General features: G+C 42.1%; 1 protein-coding gene across 1 annotated transcript in view; it reads left to right on the forward strand.

The window, feature by feature from the left end:
- The window catches only part of ablim3 (actin binding LIM protein family, member 3), a 42,361-nt gene extending 18,749 nt beyond the window's left edge, over nucleotides 1–23,612 (forward strand). Inside the window, exons 3-23 of the mRNA XM_069171053.1 lie at nucleotides 1,303–1,486; nucleotides 5,661–5,776; nucleotides 8,225–8,351; nucleotides 8,449–8,542; nucleotides 11,084–11,171; nucleotides 11,311–11,369; nucleotides 11,482–11,553; nucleotides 12,434–12,595; nucleotides 13,376–13,405; nucleotides 13,550–13,676; nucleotides 14,565–14,660; nucleotides 15,016–15,066; nucleotides 18,624–18,740; nucleotides 18,903–18,973; nucleotides 19,179–19,347; nucleotides 20,527–20,556; nucleotides 20,887–20,942; nucleotides 21,106–21,172; nucleotides 21,280–21,290; nucleotides 21,413–21,493; nucleotides 22,340–23,612. Coding sequence (XP_069027154.1) covers nucleotides 1,303–1,486; nucleotides 5,661–5,776; nucleotides 8,225–8,351; nucleotides 8,449–8,542; nucleotides 11,084–11,171; nucleotides 11,311–11,369; nucleotides 11,482–11,553; nucleotides 12,434–12,595; nucleotides 13,376–13,405; nucleotides 13,550–13,676; nucleotides 14,565–14,660; nucleotides 15,016–15,066; nucleotides 18,624–18,740; nucleotides 18,903–18,973; nucleotides 19,179–19,347; nucleotides 20,527–20,556; nucleotides 20,887–20,942; nucleotides 21,106–21,172; nucleotides 21,280–21,290; nucleotides 21,413–21,493; nucleotides 22,340–22,453 — 1,922 coding nt within the window. The 3' untranslated portion in view covers nucleotides 22,454–23,612. The remainder of the gene's footprint in view (nucleotides 1–1,302; nucleotides 1,487–5,660; nucleotides 5,777–8,224; nucleotides 8,352–8,448; nucleotides 8,543–11,083; nucleotides 11,172–11,310; nucleotides 11,370–11,481; nucleotides 11,554–12,433; nucleotides 12,596–13,375; nucleotides 13,406–13,549; nucleotides 13,677–14,564; nucleotides 14,661–15,015; nucleotides 15,067–18,623; nucleotides 18,741–18,902; nucleotides 18,974–19,178; nucleotides 19,348–20,526; nucleotides 20,557–20,886; nucleotides 20,943–21,105; nucleotides 21,173–21,279; nucleotides 21,291–21,412; nucleotides 21,494–22,339) is intronic.
- The last annotated feature ends 485 nt before the right edge of the window (nucleotides 23,613–24,097 follow it).

Here is a 24,097-nt window from a genome sequence, read left to right on the forward strand (position 1 = left end):
GCTTAGCATAAAGACTGAGAAGAATAACTTCATGGAGCCTCTGCTGTTTGTCAGGTAGCTGCTCCCCACCAAAATATATAGGCTTTAATGCAAAAAACGCAACCAAGACATAACATGACCATAGAAGGTGCAAGTAGGAAGATGGTTTACCAGAGAGCCTGACTTGTCATGTCCTCCTGTTTCCACTGTTTAGCTAATCCGTAATAATCTAAATGTTTGCTTGCTTCATAAAATGTTGAAGTGTTCCTTCTATTTGTCCCCTATCTTCTACTGGGCAGAGCTGGTGGGTTGGTGCATGTGTCATTACCAGCTGAGCTGTTACATGATGGTTGCACTTACGTGATAATTGTAGCTCTATAATAATTACAGTGCTAGTGTCACAGCAGGGGAGTAATCAATGGGTCAAGGCTCTGATGCCCAAAGTAGAGGGTGAAGTTCAGCACTACAGGTTTATGTGGGTTTCAAGAATTTCTCACTCGTGTAAAACAACATTTTTTTCAAAATGTATACGTGTAAACAAGTGAAACTCTGGAGACATGGTGACCGTTGCCATTTTTGTCAGGTCATATAGCACTTTTTTTTTTTCCAAGCACAGGTTGCACTAACTGTCAGCCCTTCCTGTTGTTAAACCACACACACTGAGAGAAACCAGAGACCAGCAACCACACAGGCCACTGATCTGTGAACACGCCACTCTTAGCTATACTGTTACACCCCTTGGAATCGCCTCTCAGTCACATGGAAAAGGGCTGTACCACATATTGTCACCTTTGAATACACAATATGGAGACGCAGATGCTACACACTCACCGTGTGCATACACCACAAGTGATTTCTGTGTCTTTGCCGCTGGTATGTAATGACTCTGTTGTCGATGTTCTGATGATGCTGGGAACTTGCGGTTCGTTGTTTTCTCTGCCTCTTCACATTGTTTAGCGCAAAATGACTTTTCCACTGATTATATCATTATATTCCCATCAGAGCAAATTGGCTCACCACTGTCTGGAACCGAATAACTTCCAGAGCAGCCATGTGTGAAAACAAACATACACACAGCACAAGTAAGCCCACATGCACACACAGGTAAAAAGCAGGGAGTTCAGACGGGAAAAAACACGACACACAAGTGTAGGTACTGGAACAAAACAGAGAAAAATACGACTCAATACTGCTGAGTGTTATATTATTGGATTGGATTTGAAGAGCACATGATAGAAAATGAAAAGCCCAAAATAGTATATCCACATAATCCATATACTTTAATGTTTTACCGAGTGGTCCACTCTCTCTTTCTCTCCACAGTGTGTAACTGTGATCTGGCACGATCTGGCTTCTTCCAGAAGAAGGGCGAGTACATCTGTACAGCAGACTATCAGCGTTTGTACGGTACACGCTGTGACCGCTGTGACAGCTTCATCACAGGAGAAGTGGTCTCTGCTCTTGGACGCACGTACCACCCCAAGTGCTTTGTCTGCAGCGTCTGCAGGTATGCATGCACCTTCACAAAACACATATCAGTCATTCTCCTATATACATAGATCTATTAAAACATACGGTCTGCCCATGTGAAGAAAACTTAAACATATACTTGAAGATCAGGCAGGACACAACATCGGGTTCAACCATTTATGACAGAAATGTTTGTGTTTAGCGATGACTCTGCTCGAGCGATGCTCTGGAACAATCTGAGCAAGCGTGACACAGATCGTCCATGAGCTCACAAACCCCCCAGCACAGCCTGAGATTCACAACATTTGAATGAATGAACACAATGCAAACAAAGAGAACAATATTTTTCATAATGCGGGACGAGGTTGAGGAAATGGGGGCGATGATCAGCTGATCTGTCACAGGCTGTTATGAAGAGCAGGCTGAATGAATGAATGCTGTCTCAGTTGTAAAACATGCTACTTGAGAGTAACAGACTGAAGTTGTGAACGATTGGACAATAAGGGCTCGTCACTATCTATGACCGATTCTGTGCCTACGTGAACTATCGCGAAGCTCCGATTGTGCTTTGCAACCTGGCAAATACAAGTATCTTTATCTGCCAGGTAATTAATCCCGTATTGACCAAATATTGTGGCCACTTGGGGACAGCACAACAACCTTTAAACACAGCATTTAAGTCTCATATTGACTTCCCTTTTAACTGTTTTCTAATTCAAAATGACAAAGGATCTCTTCAGCCTCTAATGCTCTAGTGCTAGCCACTTATTCTGTCTGTTTGCTGTGGAAGTAATTATCTGAGCCTTTAAAAAATAAAAAATAAAACAAAACAGTAAAAAATGCCAATGCCAACTGGAAACAGTATCAATCAGAGTGGGGAGATGAAAAAACAAAACAGTGAAGTTAAGGGCCAAAACAACAATCTGAAAGACACTAAAATCGTGATAATAACAATTGGCAGGTGTGTCATTACGTGTGACTATTATATCACAGTTATTTAATCCATTTAGCATGAAACTATTGTTTATTACATTACCCTTGATTATCTTGAAATTTCAAAATAAAGTAATTAACAGTGTTGCCACGTAGGAACATTCAGCCTGCTACTGTATATTCTGTATATACTGTAAATTCTGTATATTCTGTATATTCTGTATATACTGCATATACTGTATATACTGTATATTCTGTATATACTGTACAGTAAATGTGTGTGTTCTGTGCACATGATGTAACTTGTTTGTCTGAAGTGTTTTGTATCTATTCTGTGAGGATTCATTAGTCGTCTATAAGAGAACGGTACGATAGAGGAGAGGATGGAGAACGAGAGACGGATTTTGGAGGCGCTGAATAAGAGATATGACTTTTTTACTTCACTCCTGTGACTCACTATTTTTTGCTTCATGATACAGCAATCCTTCCTTGAAATGACACAGCACAAGTTGCAGCTTTAAAGCTAGGAAACAGCAAGGTGACTAATTTCATCATGGCACGTTAAGAAATTAAAGCCAATCTGCTTATGAAGCCAACAAACGTCTGATTGGAGAGCTCAAGCAGTCTGTCACTGTTCTCAGTCGAGACGCAATTCCAATAAGAGATCTGACCTGCCATTTCACACTGTTAGATTTAGGAAAAGTAGGCCATCTCTCTTCTGACCTCCATTAGTGTTCATGTTAAGCTCCTCCGTTGCGAAGAGTCAGCATCACTGTTGGCTCATGTCCTCTTTTTGTTTGGCCATTTCACTCTCGTCGACACCATATTTCATTCTGAATATGCAGATAAATGCATGCTACATCCATCTCTCTGTAGCTCTCCCTCCTTTCCTGTCTGTTTTGATGTGTTATGAGTTTTCCATAAGAGTGGTCTTTGGTAGAGTGGTGATTGTCTCCTGTCGGGTTGCTGCTTGACATTGGCTGATAAACACGAGGTCATGCCCAGAACTTGTGGGCAACAAAAAGACTCAACTGAGACCAACTGGCCAGAGACAGTGAGCAGAGCGGTCCAGGCAGTGACAGGGATGTCTCTGTGTGTGTGTGTGTGTGTGTGTGTGTGTGTGTGTGTGTGTGTGTGTGTGTGTGTGTGTGTGTGTGTGTGTGTGTGTGTGTGTGTGTGTGTGTGTGGAGTCCACTGAAGAGACAGCAAGAAGCCGAAGGAGGGTGAATCTCTTCTTTCGTGCTCCGTCTGCCCCTTGTCACATTGCACACAGTTCTTTCTTCTACTCCCTTTTCTTTCCTCTTCATCCTCCGCTCCTTTCTTTCTCTCGACACTCCCCCCTCTCTCTTGCTCCTCTTCATCATTCTCATTATTCCCGTCATCATCTTCCTGTTCTTAATCATCATCCACATCGCATCATCTTCCTGTATGCTTTCATCATCATCCCTCTTTCTCTTTGTCATCAGCTCTAATGAAGGCAGATTCACCTTTCTGTAGTACTATTTTTTTTAAAGCGGCGGTGATCAAACCCAGAGGGTATATCGCTAAAGCCAGAAATAGCTTTACTTTTTGGGCTGGTTTGAAAAAACATAGAAGAAGGAAAAAAAAACGTGCATTAAATATGTAAACAGAGTAAATTTTTAAAGCGCCGAGAAAGGCTGACAAGGCAAGAGTGTCTTGAGGGAGTGAGAGCAACACACAGGTAAAGACAAGGTCAAACACAGGCTCGGACTCTTTTCTGCACCATCACAGCATTTCTCGTACTTAACGTGGACTGTACACTGTGACTGGTGTGGTCAGACACGCAATACAGTACATGGAGCAGGATCAGCCTTGGAGCGAGACACAGATCCAAACTTTTAAAACGGGCTTCGTGTTTCATTCAGAATCAGACTGCTGTAGCTTTGTTTAGCTTTCTACTCAACGTCGCTTGTCAGTTAAATTAAAATTACTAAAATGGTCTGAGTTTAAGAACAGATGTTTAAACTTGGGACCAGTTGAGGGGTAAAATTAAAATATATAAACTCTAAATGAATAAAACACATTATCAGTTTTCATACCTGGGCTTTTATAGCAATACTTTGTATGCTGACATGTCTCTGCTGGCTCATCTGTTCTGCTCACTAGTACATCCTGTCCGTATTTATGTATGGATGTTGTCCATCTTTGAATATAATAAGTGCACACTTACACATAGTCAGACAGAAGCAGTTGTAAAACCCTCCTACTTCCCTGGAAGCACACGCATTCCAGAGTGGCGTATACAGGCTTGCCTCTGAACGTCTCTAAGTGACTACATGGATGTACTGCACTCGAGTGCTGACTGCGAGCTCTGCTGGAGACTCAAGCCTCCCTCTGGGCCTTGGCTCCGGCTCTAGGCCGTGGCGGGGGAGTAAAAGGATTACTGCTGTCTATGTCTTTTAAACAGCCTTCCTTAAGCCTTTTAGCTCCCCATTCATTCTCGTATCCTCCCTTGTCGCAAATAAATCAATCTTACTCCTCGAAAAGGAGAGGAAAGGCAGTCAAAACAGTGCATCGTGATGTGGTGAATTTGATTCCATAGGTTCTGTCTTGTTGTCATGTTCTCTGCCTGTCAGCATGTGTGTGTGTGTGTGTGTGTGTGTGTGTGTGTGTGTGTGTGTGTGTGTGTGTGTGTGTGTGTGTGTGTGTGAGTGTGTGTGTGTGTGTGTGTGTGTGTGTGTGTGTGTGTGTGTGTGTGTGTGTGTGTGTGTGTGTTTGTGTGTGTGTGTGTGTGTTTTTACTCTGGATTGTATTGAAGCTTTAAAGCCATGAAGAAAACAGTGAGCTGGTGGCACCAGCTGTGTGGGGAGTGAACTAGGCAGGACGAACTGGATGGGTAGACTGAGAAAGAAATAGGCACTTTAGATCAGTATGCACTCCACACAGTCTCCCTAATAAGTTTATATTCTCACTGAGAGAGCCAGTTTTCCTTTCAGAAGCCTGTGGCAGCGTCACATTATCACCTCCTTAATCACAGAGCAGCCAGGTGCTCCCGCAGCAATCAACGTCCTATTAACCCGTCACCACAACTGTTTGCAAATGTATTTTCAGGTTCACAGAGGAAGTCAGACTGCATTTAGCTTGTGTCAGCAGGATTATGGCCTGTCTGTTTACCAATCATGTTCCTGCCAGCAACCATTTGTTATATCTATGCGTACAGTACACTTAGATGTAAACACTCAGAATCGCCGCAGGCATTTTATCTCCATTCGTGCTCTGCTTTCTAATACTCTCACTGCTTTTTTTTTCTTCCTCAGTAAACCCTTCCCAATCGGAGATAGGGTGACGTTCAGTGGAAAGGACTGTGTGTGCCAGCAGTGCTCCCACACACTTGTCAAGTCAAATGAACCAATCAAGATCCACGGGCCCAGTCGTAAGTCCGGCGTCCGCCTCGCTCTGTCCGTTTGGTTTAGGGCCACCAGGCGCTACAATGCGCTGACTCTAATGCGATGTGTCCATGAAGCCCATTTAGCTCATTTAGCTAAATCAAGAGCCTGTCAAAGCGGTGGTCCAACCTGTCGTGTTGATCTGCCAGCTGAGAATTATGCAACACAAACAGACACATCCTTCATTACTGTCAATGCTAAACATGCTGGGAATATTTATGTATTCATGCCCATTCACACATGTACTATAAAGTTGTTTACTTATGTAAATAATGACCTGGATGTTCTGAGTGTTATTAGACGTGCAGTTTATGAAGGACGAGCGTCACATTTTTTTGTAGCATAAAGCAAGAAAATGACAAATTAGGCACATACGAGAGCCATATTGACTGACAGTGAATCATTTGTTAAGTGTGGCATACAGACAGCAGGCTGCTGCTCACTGGTTGCTCTGTAATAACAGATGGTGGAGAGACAGTTAATAACTGTCTCCCCCAGTTCGCTCCATTCAGGTGAATAAAATCCAAAAAGCTCCCCAGGTACATACGTCTTGTGAGGATGCAGCGTGTGAGACGGGACGCTAACTGTAATGCACTGCCTCGTTTTGTGAAACGAGGAGGATATTTAGTGGTTGGTAAATATATACTTATTGTGGTATATATACATTTGCCAAATACAAAGTAATTATTTGAAGAGAAAATGCAAAAACCAGGAATTGAAATAACCTGATGGAAGGTAATATTTGTTGAAGTTTGCTAATAGGCCTATATGCACAAATGACAAATGTAGTTTGCCAGGATAAGGACGACCTTTATCTCAATCAAAAATGAATTCAAAAAATACATTTAGGTTTTTTTAAAGGTTTATAAGAAAAGAATGTAAATGCCTCATGTAAATGGTTCATTATGGATAAAAAACCTTACTTAATGGAGTACATCTGCAAATCGTGTGCCAGTGTGCAATGGCTCAACTTAACAATGCTCAGTTGACTACAGTTGAGATCAGAAATACTTCCTTCAAAATCATAAAGTTTATATTGGGGGCATCACAGTGTCAGAGGGGCTAAGTGTGGACCACGTAAACCCAGCGTCCCTGGTCTGTCAAGGAGCTTTGTGGCATGTCATCACTGTCTCCCTCTATTCCCCGTGCGCCTCTTGACGATATTTCATAAATAAAGAGAAAAAGGCTGCAAGAAGCAACCCTGTATATCTTTATATAGAGTCCATATAACTCAAATAAAAGAAAACCCCTGTAAAAGACAGTAATAGGCCCACGTCAGTGTTTACCAGTTAAAGATATTTAACTGTCCAAACAGTTATGGCCTGAACTCTATAAACGTATTTCCCAGAATGCAGCACTGAGGCTTAAACTTCCAAATATTTTGCACATCTGCCGCAAATATTGATGTCATATGTTGCTTTTGACAGATGATAAAAACACCTGCTCTGACATCACAGATGAAAGTGGAGCAAAAACAACAACAGTTCCTTTCCTCCTTCATTTAGTGTGAATATGTATGTAACCATATCCAACCATTTCTTGTCACAATTGCAAACGATCCAATACCTTTTTCATTCAAAGGCTAAAATGGGAACTGCACAGTGACTCAGTAGAAAATCAGCTGTGCACACTAATAGTCTGAAATAATGGCACTTTACACTCAGCACTATCACCACCAAATGACAGTTAAGATTTATTTGGACTGCAGAAGCCAGACTCAATCCACTGCACTTTTTCACTGCAAAACATAGTTTGTCTTGGCTGACAAGGCAGAGTGGAGCGGTCCCTGGTGACTTGCGAGCTTCTCTCAGGGGCAGCGGACCGGGTCAGAAAAGGTTAAGCTAAGCCAAATGTCTTCCAAATAGAAACAAATGGAGGGCTGACCTTTGTGCAGCTTTTTGACACTCAGCCGCCAAGCATCATTTGCAGTCTCCGGACTGTCCTTCGTCTTTCTTGCCCAGTTAGTGATGGTCAATAACACTTGCTGTGGTGTCTTTCAGAGGGAAACATAATGTTCAGTATTGTGTGTACACAGTGTTTTTGTGTGTGAGAAAAAGAGGCAGATAGAGATCTTAAGATGTCTCATGTGAGAGGGCTTTTATGCAAGTCTTTTAGCCCTGGAGCTATTTAATGATATTTGCTTCCTGCCTGTGTTCAATCAAATTTAACAGTGCTTACAGTTGAGACAGCACAGGTCTACAACATTTCACATTAGTGCTGCTGTTTATTAAAAGCATGGCTGTGCCAAAGGCGTAGAAAACTACACTGATAACAGCAGAGTAAATGTTAAAAGATGTCAAGTTCCACCTTGGGCTCACTTTGCCTTTATCTATTTCTTACTTTTCCTCCCATCTCCACAACCCTTTCCTCTTCCTCTCTATCTGTCTCTCTTCCCCGTCCTCCTTCTCTCTTTTATTCGTGCTCCTCTTCTCCAGACTGTGCCGGATGTGGAGCCGAGATCAAGCAGGGTCAGTCTCTTCTGGCTCTGGAGAAGCAGTGGCACGTCAGCTGCTTCAGATGTCGGACCTGCAACATGGTCCTCACTGGAGAGTACATCAGCAAGTGAGTGTGTTAAGAGGAACAACATTTTAAAACATTTACAACGAGACCCTGCATTTGATACACTACAGCAGTTTCTTTTCTATTTTCTATGTTGCAGGGATGGAGTGCCGTACTGTGAGGCAGATTACCACGCCCAGTATGGGGTGAAATGTGAGACCTGCAGCAGATACATCAGTGGAAGAGTTCTGGAGGTGAGAACGGGACCAGATTTCAACAACTACATGATGCCAGCGGAGACTTTGCTGCAGCAATACAGAAATCCAAATTGGGAGTTGATTGTGGTAACTGAGTGTAATCAGCATGATCAGAATTGAGCAGTCACATTTTATCCTCAGCTCCATTTAAGCCTCGCTGTGCTTCAGGGAGTGAGTGATTTCAGATTGAGGGACAATAAGAAATGTTGTTCTGCTTTACAAAACCAAAACAAATTCAAGGGTGTTAGCCTGGTCCAACTTTTTCACTGCTTCTTCTTGAAGCTGAGCAGAACACAGGCCTACCTCTGTTAAGCTCAAGTGAATCCTAACATTGTGTAAGAAGCGGAGAGGAAAAGGGAGTTATAAAAAGATCTGGGGGTAGAGTGAAGGGAAAGGATGGAAGAAGGAGAGACACAGAAAGCAAAATCTGCAGTGATAAAAATGCACATTTGTGCTTTTACATCGAGGCCGTTTTTATGTAAGATGGAAGAAGGAGTCAAGGAGGAAAAGGAGATGAGGTGGACAGATGGAGATGGGTTTAAGAAAGAAGTGAAGGGAAAGTAATGAAGGGAGAGAGAAGGGTTACAAATTATGAAAGATGCTAATTAAATGTTTTGGAAGACTCTCTGGAGGGTGTCTTCTGTCTGCTGGGACCTGTGGAAAGGAATCAGTTGTAGTAAAACTTTGTCAGACACAGACACGCAGATAAACACACACACACACACACACACACACACACACACACACACACACACACACACACACACACACACACACACACACACACACACACACACACACACACACTTACGGGCCCTGTTGTCCCTGTGCTCCTTTGCTTGTCAGAATGGCTGGTGTAAAGTGCTTTGTTCCTGACTGTCAGCCTCTCTGGGCTATTTATAGACATGGGGACATGTCAGCTTCTAGCTGCACATCTCTCTCTTTCTTTTCCCTCTATGTCTATCTCATTTGTTCTGTGAACATGTGTGTGTGTGTGTGTGTGTGTGTGTGTGTGTGTGTGTGTGTGTGTGTGTGTGTGTGTGTGTGTGTGTGTGTGTGTGCTTGCGTGTATTCATTCTTTTCTCTTGTCAATATTTAATAGCGTAATGATGTGCTTCTTTAAGATGCTGCATGCAACTGATCTGACTCCCACAAAGCCTAATGGACAGAATTTAGTATGTTGACATGCAGACACGAGTCCATTCAGGATAACAAAAAACTTCTGAGCTCCATCCAGGCACTTTAATAGATGCCAAAAAGTCATCATTATATTTGTTTCAAAGTGTAATTTTATTCTAATCTTGGAGACACCTTTGCTGTAATTATTTCTCTGCTATCCTTTGTCAACAACCTAGTCTTACCTCTGTGTGTCAGTGTGTGTGATCCATTAGGCTGCTTCCACAGGGCACTTCTTCCATCCAACTTTTGCAGAGCCAGAGGTTGTTAGTTTAATGACTGGTTTTTGTAGAGGATGGAGAAGGGGAGAAATAAAGAGAGGAAGTGGCAGACTGAGGATCATAAAACCTTCCTTTCTGTGGTTTCACTTCACATCTCAGTTCAGCAATAAATTTAGCAGCCTATTAATGCCACCGGAGAGAATGGGGGAGGGGGGGGTTCTCATTAGAAATTGTAACAGCAGTTGCTTGAACTGATACCGTATGACCACAGATGGCAAACGCTCTGCTGCTCGGAAAGCAGGAGACGGAAATGCTGCATCCTCTTCTGGCTTTCCTTTCACGGTAACCTGAGCAGCTAGAGACAGGGCGGGTATCAGTTAAGATGCAGCTCAGATACAATTAAGAACCATGCTGTGCAGTCGTACTGATTTCCGGCACATCACATAGAAGTATCTGCTTCATGAAGAGCAGGAAAAAGTCAGTGCAACATAAAAAATAATATAAAATGACACCTCACTTAAACATGCATGCTGGGTGTGTTCAGTTGACACACTTCAGGTCTCCTTGTCAGCAGTGCTTCTATAAATAGAAATTCTCTAATGGTGTGTCAGGGAAGGCAGAGGTAACGGGACGGGGCCACGCCTCAGCCATCAGCGCCGCAGAGACACATGTGAGGAACATTAGGACCGTGAACTGCATCATTTTATGTGTCCGTTTCACCTACGCCATGTGTTTGGATGTGTTCCCTCAGGGCGCTCCGAATGTCCAAGGGCATGTTTCACACTGGTGTGTCCTTCACTTACATGGCCACCCTCTTTCTTTCTGTATTGTACTCACACATACACACACTTTTCTTCATGTGACTGAACTACAGTGAACTTTGCTCTAATTATGGCATGAGTGGGGAAGAATGGGTGGTGGCTGGCATGTGATTGCTGCGTGCTGATGAAACAGCTACAGGCTGTCCGATAATGTCGTTATGCTGTATGAGGCCATTGTTGGTCAGATGATACACAGTGGAAAACATATGGAGACAATGACCCGCTCAAGGTGGGGGTGCAATTTGTAGATTAGCCCTGAACCTGTGAAACTCTTTATGATGATAATTTATGTTCAGTCACACCTCTTCCCTTCCTTACAGGCGGGAGGGAAACACTACCATCCAGCCTGCGCTCGCTGTGCCCGCTGCAACATGATGTTCAAAGAGGGAGAGGAAATGTACCTGACAGGTAAAACTCAAGGCAACTACATACTCACACTGGCATAAAGACACACATACTGTAGAGTATGCTTGCCATTGTTGATGAATGCAAGGCATGTGGGAACACCCAACACCTCTCTCTCTTCTCTCTTTCTCTTGGTCTTCAGGATGTGACGTGTGGCACCCATTATGCAAGCAGGCGGCGAGGGCCGAGAGGAGACTCCGGGTGAGCCAAACTTTGAAATACAAGTGTTCCAATAAAATGAAAAATGTCATTTTCTCACTGTGTGTATTTTTCCCCTCTCTACTCTCGCTTGTCGTCTGATTGTACCTCACAGCACAGACGCCTGTCAGAGACCTCCATCTCTCCGCCGGGCTCCTCCATCGGCTCTCCCAGTAGAGTTATATGTGTAAGGAACCGCTGACTCTGCAGCTTTTAGTCACTTTTGGCCGCCGCTGCCACTGAACTTACCCTAAAAGCACATTTGCTACACCAGAAACACAAGCACCACCCAAAGGCTTGAATGATTAAGCACCAATACGAGAGGCTGCTCACTCCCTTGGCCAGTTCCCTTGTCTGTGTCCTCACCTCTGCTGTCTTTAATAGTGTAGCAGGTGCTGAAAAGAAGGGAGAGTTTAGTTAAAAAACTTGCTGTTATAATATGAACAACAAGAAAAAACACCAGCACACACCATTATTGGCTTGTTCATTTTGCCCCATTGTTTTCTCATAAAGATCAATATAATATTGATGTGCTTTATCAATATATGTTTAAATATACATGTATATAGATATACATGTATATAGATATACATGTATGTATATACACACATGTGTTGCTGTATGAGGGCAGTATTAGCATGTCAAAGTTTGTCTGCATGCAAGCAGGAGTCTCCACTCTGTACTCAGCCCTGCTCTGCTCTGGTCTCATAATCAATGACCTTTCTGTTTAAGGTGATGGATGAGGGAGAAATGCAATGTAAGCACGCTTGTAGTCCATACTGTCTCCACTCCTCCTCCTCTCTCTCTCTGTTTTCTGTCTCCCATACGCTGAGCTTCTGAAGGTCAACAACTTCCAGTGCTGTCAGGTTGTGCAGTGTGCACGTACTCGTATGTGCTTCATCAGCTCTAGCTGCCCCTCACTCCTCTCACCTGCTGCACGATGTACTCGCTATCACCACTGGAGTTGCCATTCTTCTTTGTAATTGTGCATCATCCATGTGGTTTGATGTGGGGTCCCGTTGCTGTTGTCTCTTTCTGTGCTGGGTGTATGTGTGTCCTCTCTCCAGGCCAGAGTGGAGACTGAGATCCTAGATTATAAGGACCTAGCTGCCCTGCCAAAGGTCAAGGCCATATACGGGGTCCAACAGCCTGACCTCATATCCTCCTCATACCAGCCATACCACAGATACACCTTTGATGACAGGCTAGACACTTACAGCTATGGGGAGGTACTACTGCCGCACACTCCAGGCCGAGCGTCTACTTTCAGGAAGAACTAAAGCGTGTGTCTTCATTAGACTTCTTTTTTTTTTGGTCATTTTTTTTTATATAATATTCAGAAATGTGTTGGTATTTGTTTTGATTATTTTGATCATGTGAATTGGAATTTAAAACATAGAAAAACTGAATGAAAAATGTAATTGAAAAGCCATTTTAAGAGCTCATTTTACAAGTGTGCATCACTTCCTGTTTCTTGAAGTATGCTGTCAATTTTGCAAGGGGGTCTTTGTTCACTGTAAAAATATATAAATAAGTATTTCTAATCAATATTTGTTTTTAATTGTGGGTATTTTTCAGTGTAATCTGTTTACTGCCTGGTAAATGTCTTAAGCATGATGCTTACAGAATTAGTTGGACATTTTGGGAAATATAGCGTTCTTGCCAAGATTTACTGTAGATAAGAAGAACGATGGCACTCTTATATCTGCCTGCTCATTTTGAAGATGGAGCAAGCTGGCGATTAACTCAGCCTAAAGACCGGAAACAGACTGTCTGTCCAAAATTGAAGCAAAAAGGAACTTATTAGCAGACACAACCAATAAATAACACCCCATAAAACCACACAGCTTGATGTTTTTACATTTAGGTTTATGTACAGAAAAAATGAAAGACGTGTCATCTAGTGGGCCTTAGACCAATAAGCTTATTTGAATAAAATACTGTTTGTCCATCACTTACTTACTCCTCCAGTCTAAATGTAAACTTTTCTGTCTCCACTGATCCTGCAGTCACTCGGGACACTCTCCCCCTATTCTCAGGTAAGCATTCTTCCTTCTAATGTAAGCAGCGGAGCATTCAGGACGAGTTCAAGCAAGCAAAGTGTTGTCAGTTTGGCCTGTCACTAAGCTATTTGTCTCCTTGTTGCTCTTCTTTCACTAAACTCCCCACCTTTGTCTTTGTAGGACTACGACAGCCTGGATACAAAGCAGAGGCAGTGCTCCAGTCCAGGTTACATCGACTCGCCGACGTATAGTCGTCAAGGCATGTCACCCATCATGCCTCGCTCTCCACAGCACTACGGCTACCCTGGTAGGTAGATAGATAGCTGGCATTCAATCCCAGTTGTCTGCTAATAAACCAAGTGTTTAGAGTTAGTCTGTTGATTCATTTTCTGCTGAGGTGAAGGAATAGAGCAACATTTTAGGAAATACCCTTATTTGCGTCCATGCTGAGTGTGCGATGAGAAGATCGATTCGATTCCCACACTGTCTCTGCTGAATATGAAGCTACCACCAGTACCTGGTTGGCTTAGCTTGGTATAAAGACAGGAAACAACTAGCCAAGCTCAATATGAAGGAAACAAAATCCACCTGTTAGTGCCTCTGAAGTTACCAGTCAACCAATGGAGACTTCAGGAAGTTCTTACTTCCATCTAAGAAATAGTCCGGTCACTGTTACACTGTTTTTTTGTACAAATTAAACACATAATTATGTTTTAATATTTGTATTTGAGGGGCTGGTAGTGGCCTGGTTCAAAGACATCAGTGGTCTCAACTAACAAAAAGTGCATAACTGTATTTCCCAAAATGTCAGACTATTCCTTTAATAGAGATCAAATTGCTCCTTTCCATCTGTTTGTCATTACCACTATCATAGTTACAACAACTAATATAATATTAGTGGTCACATAAGAGTTATAGATGTCATTTCTTCGGCTGTCTCATTTGCTACAGTTGCTCCTCGGCTCTCATTTCATTTAACTCTTACACATGTGCAGTGACACTAATCATTGTCGTAGGAAGTTTGCTGCACTGTTGACAAGTCAATAACCTTCGTCATTACACAAGTGGATAAGTTTCTCAGTGTCACTTTGTACTTCGATCAAAACTTGGAGCTGTTTAGTTTTCATCTGCATGAGTCGAGGCCTTCCTTCATGCTCATGTTTCCTTTGCTGTGATTGGCTGTGGCTGGCTGCAGGCTCTGAGAGTGGCAGGAGTTCACCTTATTACGGCCAAGAGGGGCAGTCAAGCACACCCACCACAAACCAGCCCCCTAAACACTTTCATGTACCAGGTAGGACTCCTCATCTTCTCATTGCACTATTCACAATACTCATTGATTTTTTATTTTTTGTACTTCGCAGAGAAGATTTCATCAGCCATTACTCACTAACCCAAGTCATTCAGAAAGGTGGTGTTCAGTTCTTTGGGAATGAGGGTGTGTGAAAATGTGACTAAGTTGTGTTTTTATACAACACATAATCGCTCTGGCATATTCTTCCCCTTCATACTGCATCTTATCCTTCCTTTACAACCATCCCTCCTACCTCTTCCTCCTTCTCCCGCCCCGTCATCCCACCAGCAATTCAGATCCTCTCCACCTTTACTCCTCCATGTTTCACCTCTTCATCTCCTCTTTCTCTCCTCAGCCACAGGGGATCCCAGCATCTACAGGAAGCCTCCCATCTATAAGAGAACGGGTACAGTGCAGTTAGCCCCGCCTTAGCCTGCCTGTCCTCCTGTCAGTTTAGTCATGCTGTGGTGTAGATGTTCCTACTGACCTATTGATGTTCCTCAACAGCCCCTCATAATTTAGCATTGATTAGTATTGATGTTCCAGTTATCAATAAAACCAAGCCCTCACAAACAAAAACAGATGAATGAAAAAGATTGATTTAGTGAAGGAGAAAACCACAAAGGAAATAGAGTTTGATGAACACAGCTTGTTTCACAACTGAGTAAAAGCATCAGTCCGACTTGTTAGTGGCATTAGCTGAATGTAAAAGAAGGTTTTCATGTGCATGCCACAAGCATATACGTATGCCTGCGTCTGCGTGCAGTTCCCGACAGGTTCTCGATGGCTAATTGAGCTGAAACGGGCCATGAATGAAGTGAAGGTTGCTCAGGCGTGACAAGTGTTGAGGACACACATTTCACCAGAATAGAAAAGAGCACAGAGCAAAAACTGCATGATAACAATAATTTATATTTGCTGTGGATTTTTTGTTTGTTTGTTTTTTTTGTATTCACTCTGCCTTGCCCCGTTAGCCAGTGGTCAGTTTCTGGAGATGTTACTGTGATTGTGTTTTGAAGGGACAAAGTGGTTTATTTAATTGTAGAAGACAGATGGAGCATGTGAGGGAGGAATTCTTATTTCTTAATGGTGTGGATTCAACTTGTTGCTCAGTCAAATAGAATGGCGGCGCGGTTAACACAAGACAACATTTTTTGCCTCTTTTTACGAGGCATTAAACTTAATGCACTCCAGCCATCTGGAAAGCGTGCTTGAGTATGCATAAGAAAAATATTCCCTCTCCCCTCGTCCCATTGCACTCCGAGCGGTTTTTCAGCTGAGTCACAAGATGCACGATCTCTTGATTGAGAATCGTTTGTTGTTGTGCATGCTTCTCTGTTCTGTATGTGTGGGTTACTTAGTGAACAGTGTCGACCTATGTAAAGACTCTTTCTTCCTTCTGTGGGTCTCAGCTATAAAGATTAGTACATCACTGGCCATGATGTTTCCATGTACAGTCACATTTCTGCACATGATTAAGAAAGTAATGGGCATGTCGGCACATAGCAAGTTTAAAAGAGCTTGTTAGGACGCTGACATTCAACACACACATCCGCTTCAGTCCTATTGATCTTTCTTGTGCTTTATGTCTTCCTAAATAGCTACTGAACATCATTTTCTCTTGTTTCAGCACTAAACACCACTGATATAAATCTAAAGCCGCAGCAGACACTTGTAGTTTAGTTGCTTTGTGCTCCAGTGGCCAGTTATTTACTAATCAGTTAACAAGTTTGCTACCTGAATGGAAGCGAGGCTGTATCAAAAAGCCTAGTTTATCATTATTATCATTATTATTATTATTATTATTATTATTATTATTATTACGTATTTTTTATTTATTTATTTGGGGGGAGGGCGGGGCTTTGTCCTTGTGCTCCGTGTTGGCAGCAAAGCCCTCAGTCTCTCATCTCCCTCTGGGATGCTCCAATAATGTTTCCTTTTTCTTTTCACCTCTTTTTTATTGCATCCAATCACTTTTATTCACTTCCCTCCACGTTCTGCTCCTCTTTACCCGGTGACCTTGCCACCGTAAGTATCTCCCTCCTTTCGCTGTTTCACTCACTTTCAGTAGATAGATAATGTATATATCTGTGTGTGTATGTATGTGTCTCTCTTTTAGTATTTGTCATCCCATGTCAGTATTATAGAGCCATACTTCCTCTGATAGAAGTTTCAATCTGCTGTCTAACATTTGTCTGAATATCTGTCTGTGTGTGTGTGTGTGTGTGTGTGTGTGTGTGTGTGTGTGTGTGTGTGTGTGTGTGTGTGTGTGTGTGTGTGTGTGTGTGTGTGTGGCGCTCGCTGTTTAGTTGGGTCGAACGTGTGCGTCGCAAAGATGAATATGTCTGCCATTGGTGTCATGCATCATGTACATAGGAATTCGATGGATCATGGATTGGGGCCGGCATGGCTAATGGCCAAGAGCAATCTATGCAACATTACACTGCATGCCACCCCCATTGACTTCCATTGACTGTGCTTTAATTCAGAATGGCATCAATATCATCACCTCGTGATGCTCACAAAATGACTGCGTGCCTCGGGCTGAGCAGTAACTGAACTTACTTTACTGCAAGTTATTCTCCCACTGTTGGCTGAAATATTGATCTCCTCTGACAGGAATGGTGCATATGATGACTGTAATTTTGTAGTGTCAATGCACTCTCTCACCGTGCATCTTTGTAATATTTATTAATATGCTTTCCTTAGTGCACTACTGCGCGCTGTCTTAAAGCAATAGCTTGACATGTTGGGAAATTCACTCTCACTGAGAGCAAGATGAGAAGATCAATACCAATCGTATGAAGTACGGTTCAATATGAAGCCTGGAGATAGCTGCCTCAGCTTGGCAAAAGAAACAAGAAGGAGCAAAGGGAAAACGGTAGCTCTTTAAAAAGGAAATAAATCCACTGACACTGCCAAAGCTAACAAATTAAAACGTTTGTTTAATCCATTCAACAATGTATTTGTGTGGCCTTGTCATGGTTATTAGGCAGCCAGGGGTCTCTGCAGATATAAACGACTTTTTTGTTTTTACACTCTGGATGTAAAGGTCCTTATTAAAGTTAAGAGGTAGTTCAGCTTCAGACATTCGATCTCAGATGTGTTCCAAATGGGATACTTATGTACGAACACTCACCATTTTGAGTAACTAAGTGCGTTCAAACTGTCATTTATAGAAACAGGCAGTGCACTACAAGTACCCGGATGATGAACTCAAAACGGTCCAAAAAACTGAGTGTGAAACACCGGACACTATCCACACTCAACAGTCGCCATCTTGGCTACGTAGCGAAAGGGAGGGACCACTGACATACAGAATTTTTAAATAAATGCATCTGAGGAAGCTGCAGCTGTTGCACAACACCTCACACAAGGGTTCATGAAGCACCAACATACTTTTGTTTGACAAGCTTTAGTGTTTTTATTGGGTGCACTAAACAGAAAGCACAAAAACACATTCATTTCTGGGTAAAACTATTAAAGCCGGTAGTTATGTTGGCAGGTGATGCATTCAAATGTTACTGTTATTTCCGGTATGTGCAGAACGGCAGTGTACAGTTCGAGGCAACACTACCCTGTCAAAATTTAAGTACTACGCAAGTAAGTGTACTAAAATGTAAGAGTATTGTAGTGAACTAAGGGAAGTAAGCCATCTGGAACACAGCCGTGTTTGTTTGATGTACAGAAAAACTAGAGGCTTGTTAATACTTGGAAATGATAACAAGCCTTTACGCTAGGCTAAGCTAACCATGTAATAACTCCAGACTCATACTGAGCCTACAGTGGTTTAAAATGTCTCACCTAAGTCTTTGGGGGGGAAAATGTAAGTTTATTTTTTTCAAAATGTCAAACTCAGAGATGGTTCCTTCTCTCTCTTTTTTTTTTTTTTTTTTTTTTTTTTTTTTTATCTTGTCTTTCTTAACTTGATCCATTTCTTCACAGACAATCACGTGGACGCAGCCACCAAAAGCAGGACAAGCGAGGATATCCTCAGATCGTCGAGACTGTCCACCTTCTCTCCAGAGCCATACGCCGTGTCAGAGTCTGACTATTACCCATACACCAGCTCCCCAAAGGGTAGGACACACGGTCATTTCACTTGTTAGGACTGAACCAAACACAGACAGAGCAGCGCACTTCATTTTGTAACCGTGTTGTCATATTTATTCACCCACTTCTGTTCCTCTCTGAGCTCTATATTCATACATAGGAATCCCTTTTATCTCATTTCTCTCTCAGCCTATCGGACGCCAAGAAGACGCTTCTCAACGGGGGGAGATGAAGAGAGTTGGAGCCACGGTCTTCAAAGAGTAAGAGCTTCATTATTTTCTCTCTCTCTTTCTTCAGCATCATATTAAAATAAGTTCCCTTCTCAAAACACCCATAAATAATGCACTCTTCATGATATGACACTTTAACTACCGTCCTTTACTTTACTTGCTTCTCTCACGATCTTTGCTGTACATTAAATTATGTCTTTCATTTTTCTTCCCCCTACTCGCTCTCTCCTCTCAGATTGGGAGTGGCATCGGGAGGATGATCCTAAAGGAGGAGATGAAAGCCAGATCTGGTTCCTATGACAACGACCCCTGGGGCAGTGCGAGGAATTCTCGTAGTGGGAGCAAGGAAACACTGAACACTACAGGCTACGGCACCACGGCATACAACAACACCATCAACGGCTGTAAGGATCCACCCTGCACCCCCAACCCCCCACAATGCATCGCCCTCTTTTGTCTGTTGTTCTCTGTTTCTGCAAGTTCATAGATGCCTGCGTCTCCCGACTGTATGTCCGTGTACAGCCATGTGATCATATATGTTGCTACGAGGGCTTTTTATGAGCCTCAATATGTGCTGTCATTGGGTTTGAGGCGAGGGGAGTCAGGTCGTGGCTGACGCAGGTCACTGAGGGTCATGGCCGCTGCAGGCTGGGTGGGTTTTTGAGATGGAAAGATGATGAGTGAGCTTAACAGCTGCTGCTAAACCTGCGGTAGGCCAGCAGCAACAGCAGCAGCAGCAGATGTGGCCTGTCATTGTTGTGTGGATATCTTATCACACTGATTCTGAACATCTCAAGCCACTGAAAACAGAGGGGTCAGCCAGGTGTGCAGAAATGCCAGATGTGATTAAGTCAGAGCTGATGCTACCAGAGTTCTTTCGCTTTGTAAGGGTCAAGGTTCAATTGTCAGCCAGCGTGTTGGGGATTGTTGTTTTAGCCTCTCACATCCAGACAGCAGCCTGCCTTTATCTCTATAAAACTACTTCCTCTTCACCTTGCTTACAGATTTGTTCTGCTTCTCACTCTGCAGGGATCACTCTCTATATTCTACTCTGCTATATCTCTATCTATCCATCCATCTATCTGTGTATCTATCTCACTCTCGCGCTCTCACAGCTGGTGTCCCACAAGCTGTTTTATTTATGAGCAGTAAGATCTCTCATTAAAGCTGCCTCTCAAATGGGAGGGGGCTCAACTGAATGGAACTGGTTGAGAAGCAACAAAGGCTTGTAACCATGCAAGCCGTGTTGTGCGATTAGATGGCGAAGTGTGCAGTGAGTTTTTATGCTGGTGTGTGTGGTTTTATAAATGATTATCCCCCCCCCCCCCCCACCCTCACCCCGTCTTCTCTGACTGTTGCCTGGCCTCTTTCTGCCTTATTGCCCCTTTGATGTTTTGTGTTCCTCCCGGGGCTTGATGCGTTCCCAACTTGCTCCTTTTCAGTTTCTTTGTTAAGCCTCTAACTAGGTGGCTGCCAACTATCCACAGCAAATTTTACTGAATTTCTTTTGAAGAATTTATAAAAAAAAAAACATTTGCACTAGGTGAGATGTCATGTAATTGTATGATCTGTTTGTTTCACAGCTCCCCGGTCTCAGTACAGCACTGATAGCGGTGAGTTCATCCTTATTTTCTTTAATTGCAGCTTTTACTGTAAATTGTCTGGTTGTGGTTTATTTAAATAGTAGCTGTTTAAAAGTTTTTCAGTGGAAGCTGGTATCGGTCGGTAAATGATATGTTTGTGCTGGGTTCTTTAACCAAGCCTAAGAATCGTGCACACATCTGGAACTTTAGGTATTTTCTGTTTAGTCATGTGCGCCATCTTCTGGCACAGACCAGGGACTGCTATTTGATTTTAATGTTCCACACTGCATGAAAAGAACTGTAATTCCAAGAGGCTGTTGCCTTGGATAATATTTTGCGGCTTTTTTTTCTGTTTTCTAGATTTTGTTTGTAAGTCAGCATCATTACCAGGATATGGACGCAACGGCATCCAGCGGGTGAGACCCCAGTGAACATGATTAGAAGCTTAGTTTTCATGTTATATTATACATCATATTATGGCTTTTTTCATCTTCCGCCTGTTTTATTAGGCTTGTTTTGTTTGGAAATTCACAACGCTCCCTCCTTATGTTAACCTGAAGTCCTTCTCTGTACCTGCAGCCTCAGAGTGCAGATTGCTATCAGTACCAGTACGACAGTGGCAGCGAGGTCAACTGGGGAAGCAGAGGTAATTTACTATGAATTTACAACACCTACCCCTCATTAAATTCAAGCAATTAATTAAGTTTTAGTTTTTTTCATTTTACTGACCTAATTATTTCTCTTTTCTCCCAGCTGAATACAAGGTAAGGCCTTAATACAACCACTTTTTTAAAGAATTCATTTCACGTGAGGTGGTCTGTATGTTGAATAATCCCAGAAGGTGTCTGAATTGTTTCTAAGCAAGGTTGCCGCTCCCTCCCTGCAGATTTACCCCTATGAATCGCTCATTGTCACCACCAGAGGGCGCAACAGGCTGCCCAAAGATGCAGACAGAGCCAGACTGGAGGTAAATTATGAATGAGATGCTAGTTTTAACTGTGCTGAGAGGAGATTCTCTCTACTCCAGTTATAAAGCAGAGCTGAAACAATGAGATTAAAAATACTAAAATGCACTCTGCTGTCAGAGCCTCTCTCACCTTTAAGGTCTGCCAAACTATCAAACAAAGTTTTTGAGTATTTAAAGGGAATGCTCAATTAACTGTTCTGTCATATTTTCTTTAAATTTGATTTTCTTAAATTATGGTCAGGTGCTGATATGTGAGGTTGCAAATCCTAAATAATTTGTTCATTCTAATATACTCTGTTTGTTGTTTTCATTCTGCGTATGGGAATTCATTTTAAGTTTGTAAGTTAACTTACGTAATGTTTTCAAGTAACATTAATTACATGACATAGGTACATCAGTTATATAATGCAATTTATGTAAATAATGTACATATTTGAATCCAAAGTGTGAGCTTTACCTGAAACTAACCAAGTAGTTTTGGTGCCTAAACCAACCAAACTGTGACTATTACAACGTTAACCACAAGTTACCATGACGGCCTCCTGAAGCTACTAGTAGGTTTAGTAGGCCTCTACCAGTCAATGTATTTGGTACAAATGTGTGATGATAAGTGCCTATTCAATGATCTAACAACAGTTAAACCGTGTGAATCATTGAACTCACTCATCTTTACACCATTAATGTCAAAATGTCCAGAAACATGACGATGGATATGCCCTGTTAAAAAGAACAGCAGCCTTTAGTAATACTAGTATGTAATAGTGAAATGTGGGACTTAATTGATAATGTTGCAATGTGGTCAAATGTGATAACTTTGCATTATCTCTTTGTCTCTTTTTTTCTCAGCGCCACTTGTCCCCAGATGAGTTCGTCCAAGTGTTTGGTATGACCATGGAAGACTTTGACCGGCTGGCTCTATGGAAGAGGAATGAGCTAAAGAAACAGGCCCGACTGTTTTAAAAACACGGCGTCTGTTGAAATCTGCCATTAGTAGAGCCAGAGGCTGACTGTTGGAGGGACAGAGAGGACGTCCACTCAGTTACACTGCCATGCCTGAGAACCTGTTCTAGATCTCCTCACATGACAAACCAAATTCTGGTCACCACAGTGGACTTCTGGGATACTGACGGAGGGCCACAGAGACATTATGCACAGACGGATTGATAAACTGTTACGTGGTTGCCGGTGCAGCTGTGTCTGTGTGGTGGAGTGGAGTGTAAGCAATAGAGACTGTCATACAGTAGTGTTGTGCTTTTCTTAAGCCTAAATGATGGAGGAAGACATTAGTGAGCCCCTATAAGGCCACATGAGAGTGTCCGTGACCAGAGCTGCAGCACTAAAACATAATGAGGAAAATTTTGGCTTTGCCTTATTTGTTATGCTCTCTTAGTTATGACTGTGCAGCACCAGCAATCTGAATGAGTAGAATGTAGATACAGTATATCATTTATGACACTTTATCAGCATGAATGACCACATGAGAGGAATGAGTGTGAGCATACAGCATCACTTTGCTTTGGTTTCAGGATGCTTTTTGTTTACCTGTTCGCCCATATTTAGCTCTTTCACATGAAATATGTCCCCTCTAGTTTACATTAATTGAAATAGGAATAAACAAATAATCTGAGGTGGACCGAACCTTTTCATTACACGTGACCTGCATTGATTTGTGTGAAAATGAAAACCAAAGTGAGAATGCGAATATACAGTTTAGCAGATCACTTCCATGTAATGCTGGTTAAATAGTTAAAGGTCAACAGTAGATACAGTTCACTGTGCAGCTGTACGGTAACCTAACAGTGCAATCCAGTAGTTCTATTAGAGAAAGGAAACACTGTCATCCTGTTCCACGTTTTCTACTCATTACAGTAGAATGATTATTAAATATTCTAGGATGAGGGTTGTCGTTATCAATGCATTTACATTCACAATTATTTATATTCTTTTGAAATGATAATCCCATAATTTTGTAGCTACAGAGATTATATTCACTCACAAAGAAACACTCTGTGAGGTATTTAACACACTGATGAAGATCCAGGGTTGTTGAAGACTTTACTTCCTTTCAATACTGTTATTTTTGATTTTGTCACTAAAATTAAACTTCAAATCAAATCAGTCTCTTTTATTCATCTACTTAATTTACTGGCTCCACTTGAAACACACTGTATTTGTTAAGAACTGTTTTGCTTCGTCACTTCACATGACACATGATAATATTCTATAAAAGTTGATCTTTTTGGACAAGGTTTACAGTGGGTACGGAAAGTATTCAGACCCCTTTAAATTTTTCACTCTTTGTTTCATTGCAGCCATTTGCTAAAATCAAAAAAGTTCATTTTATTTCTCATTAATGTACACTCAGCAGCCCATCTTGACAGAAAAAAACAGAAATGTAGAAATTTTTGCAAATTTATTAAAAAAGAAAAACTGAAATATCACATGGTCATAAGTATTCAGACCCTTTGCTGTGACACTCATATTTAACTCACATGCTGTCCATTTCTTCTGATCCTCCTTGAGATGGTTCTACTCCTTCATTGGAGTCCAGCTGTGTTTAATTAAACTGATTGGACTTGATTAGGAAAGGCACACACCTGTCTA

Source organism: Embiotoca jacksoni, unplaced genomic scaffold (assembly GCF_022577435.1).
Source record: "Embiotoca jacksoni isolate LCO1_2020_lvr unplaced genomic scaffold, fEmbJac1.0.p SCAF_5, whole genome shotgun sequence".
NCBI classification, from domain to species: Eukaryota; Metazoa; Chordata; class Actinopteri; family Embiotocidae; genus Embiotoca; species Embiotoca jacksoni.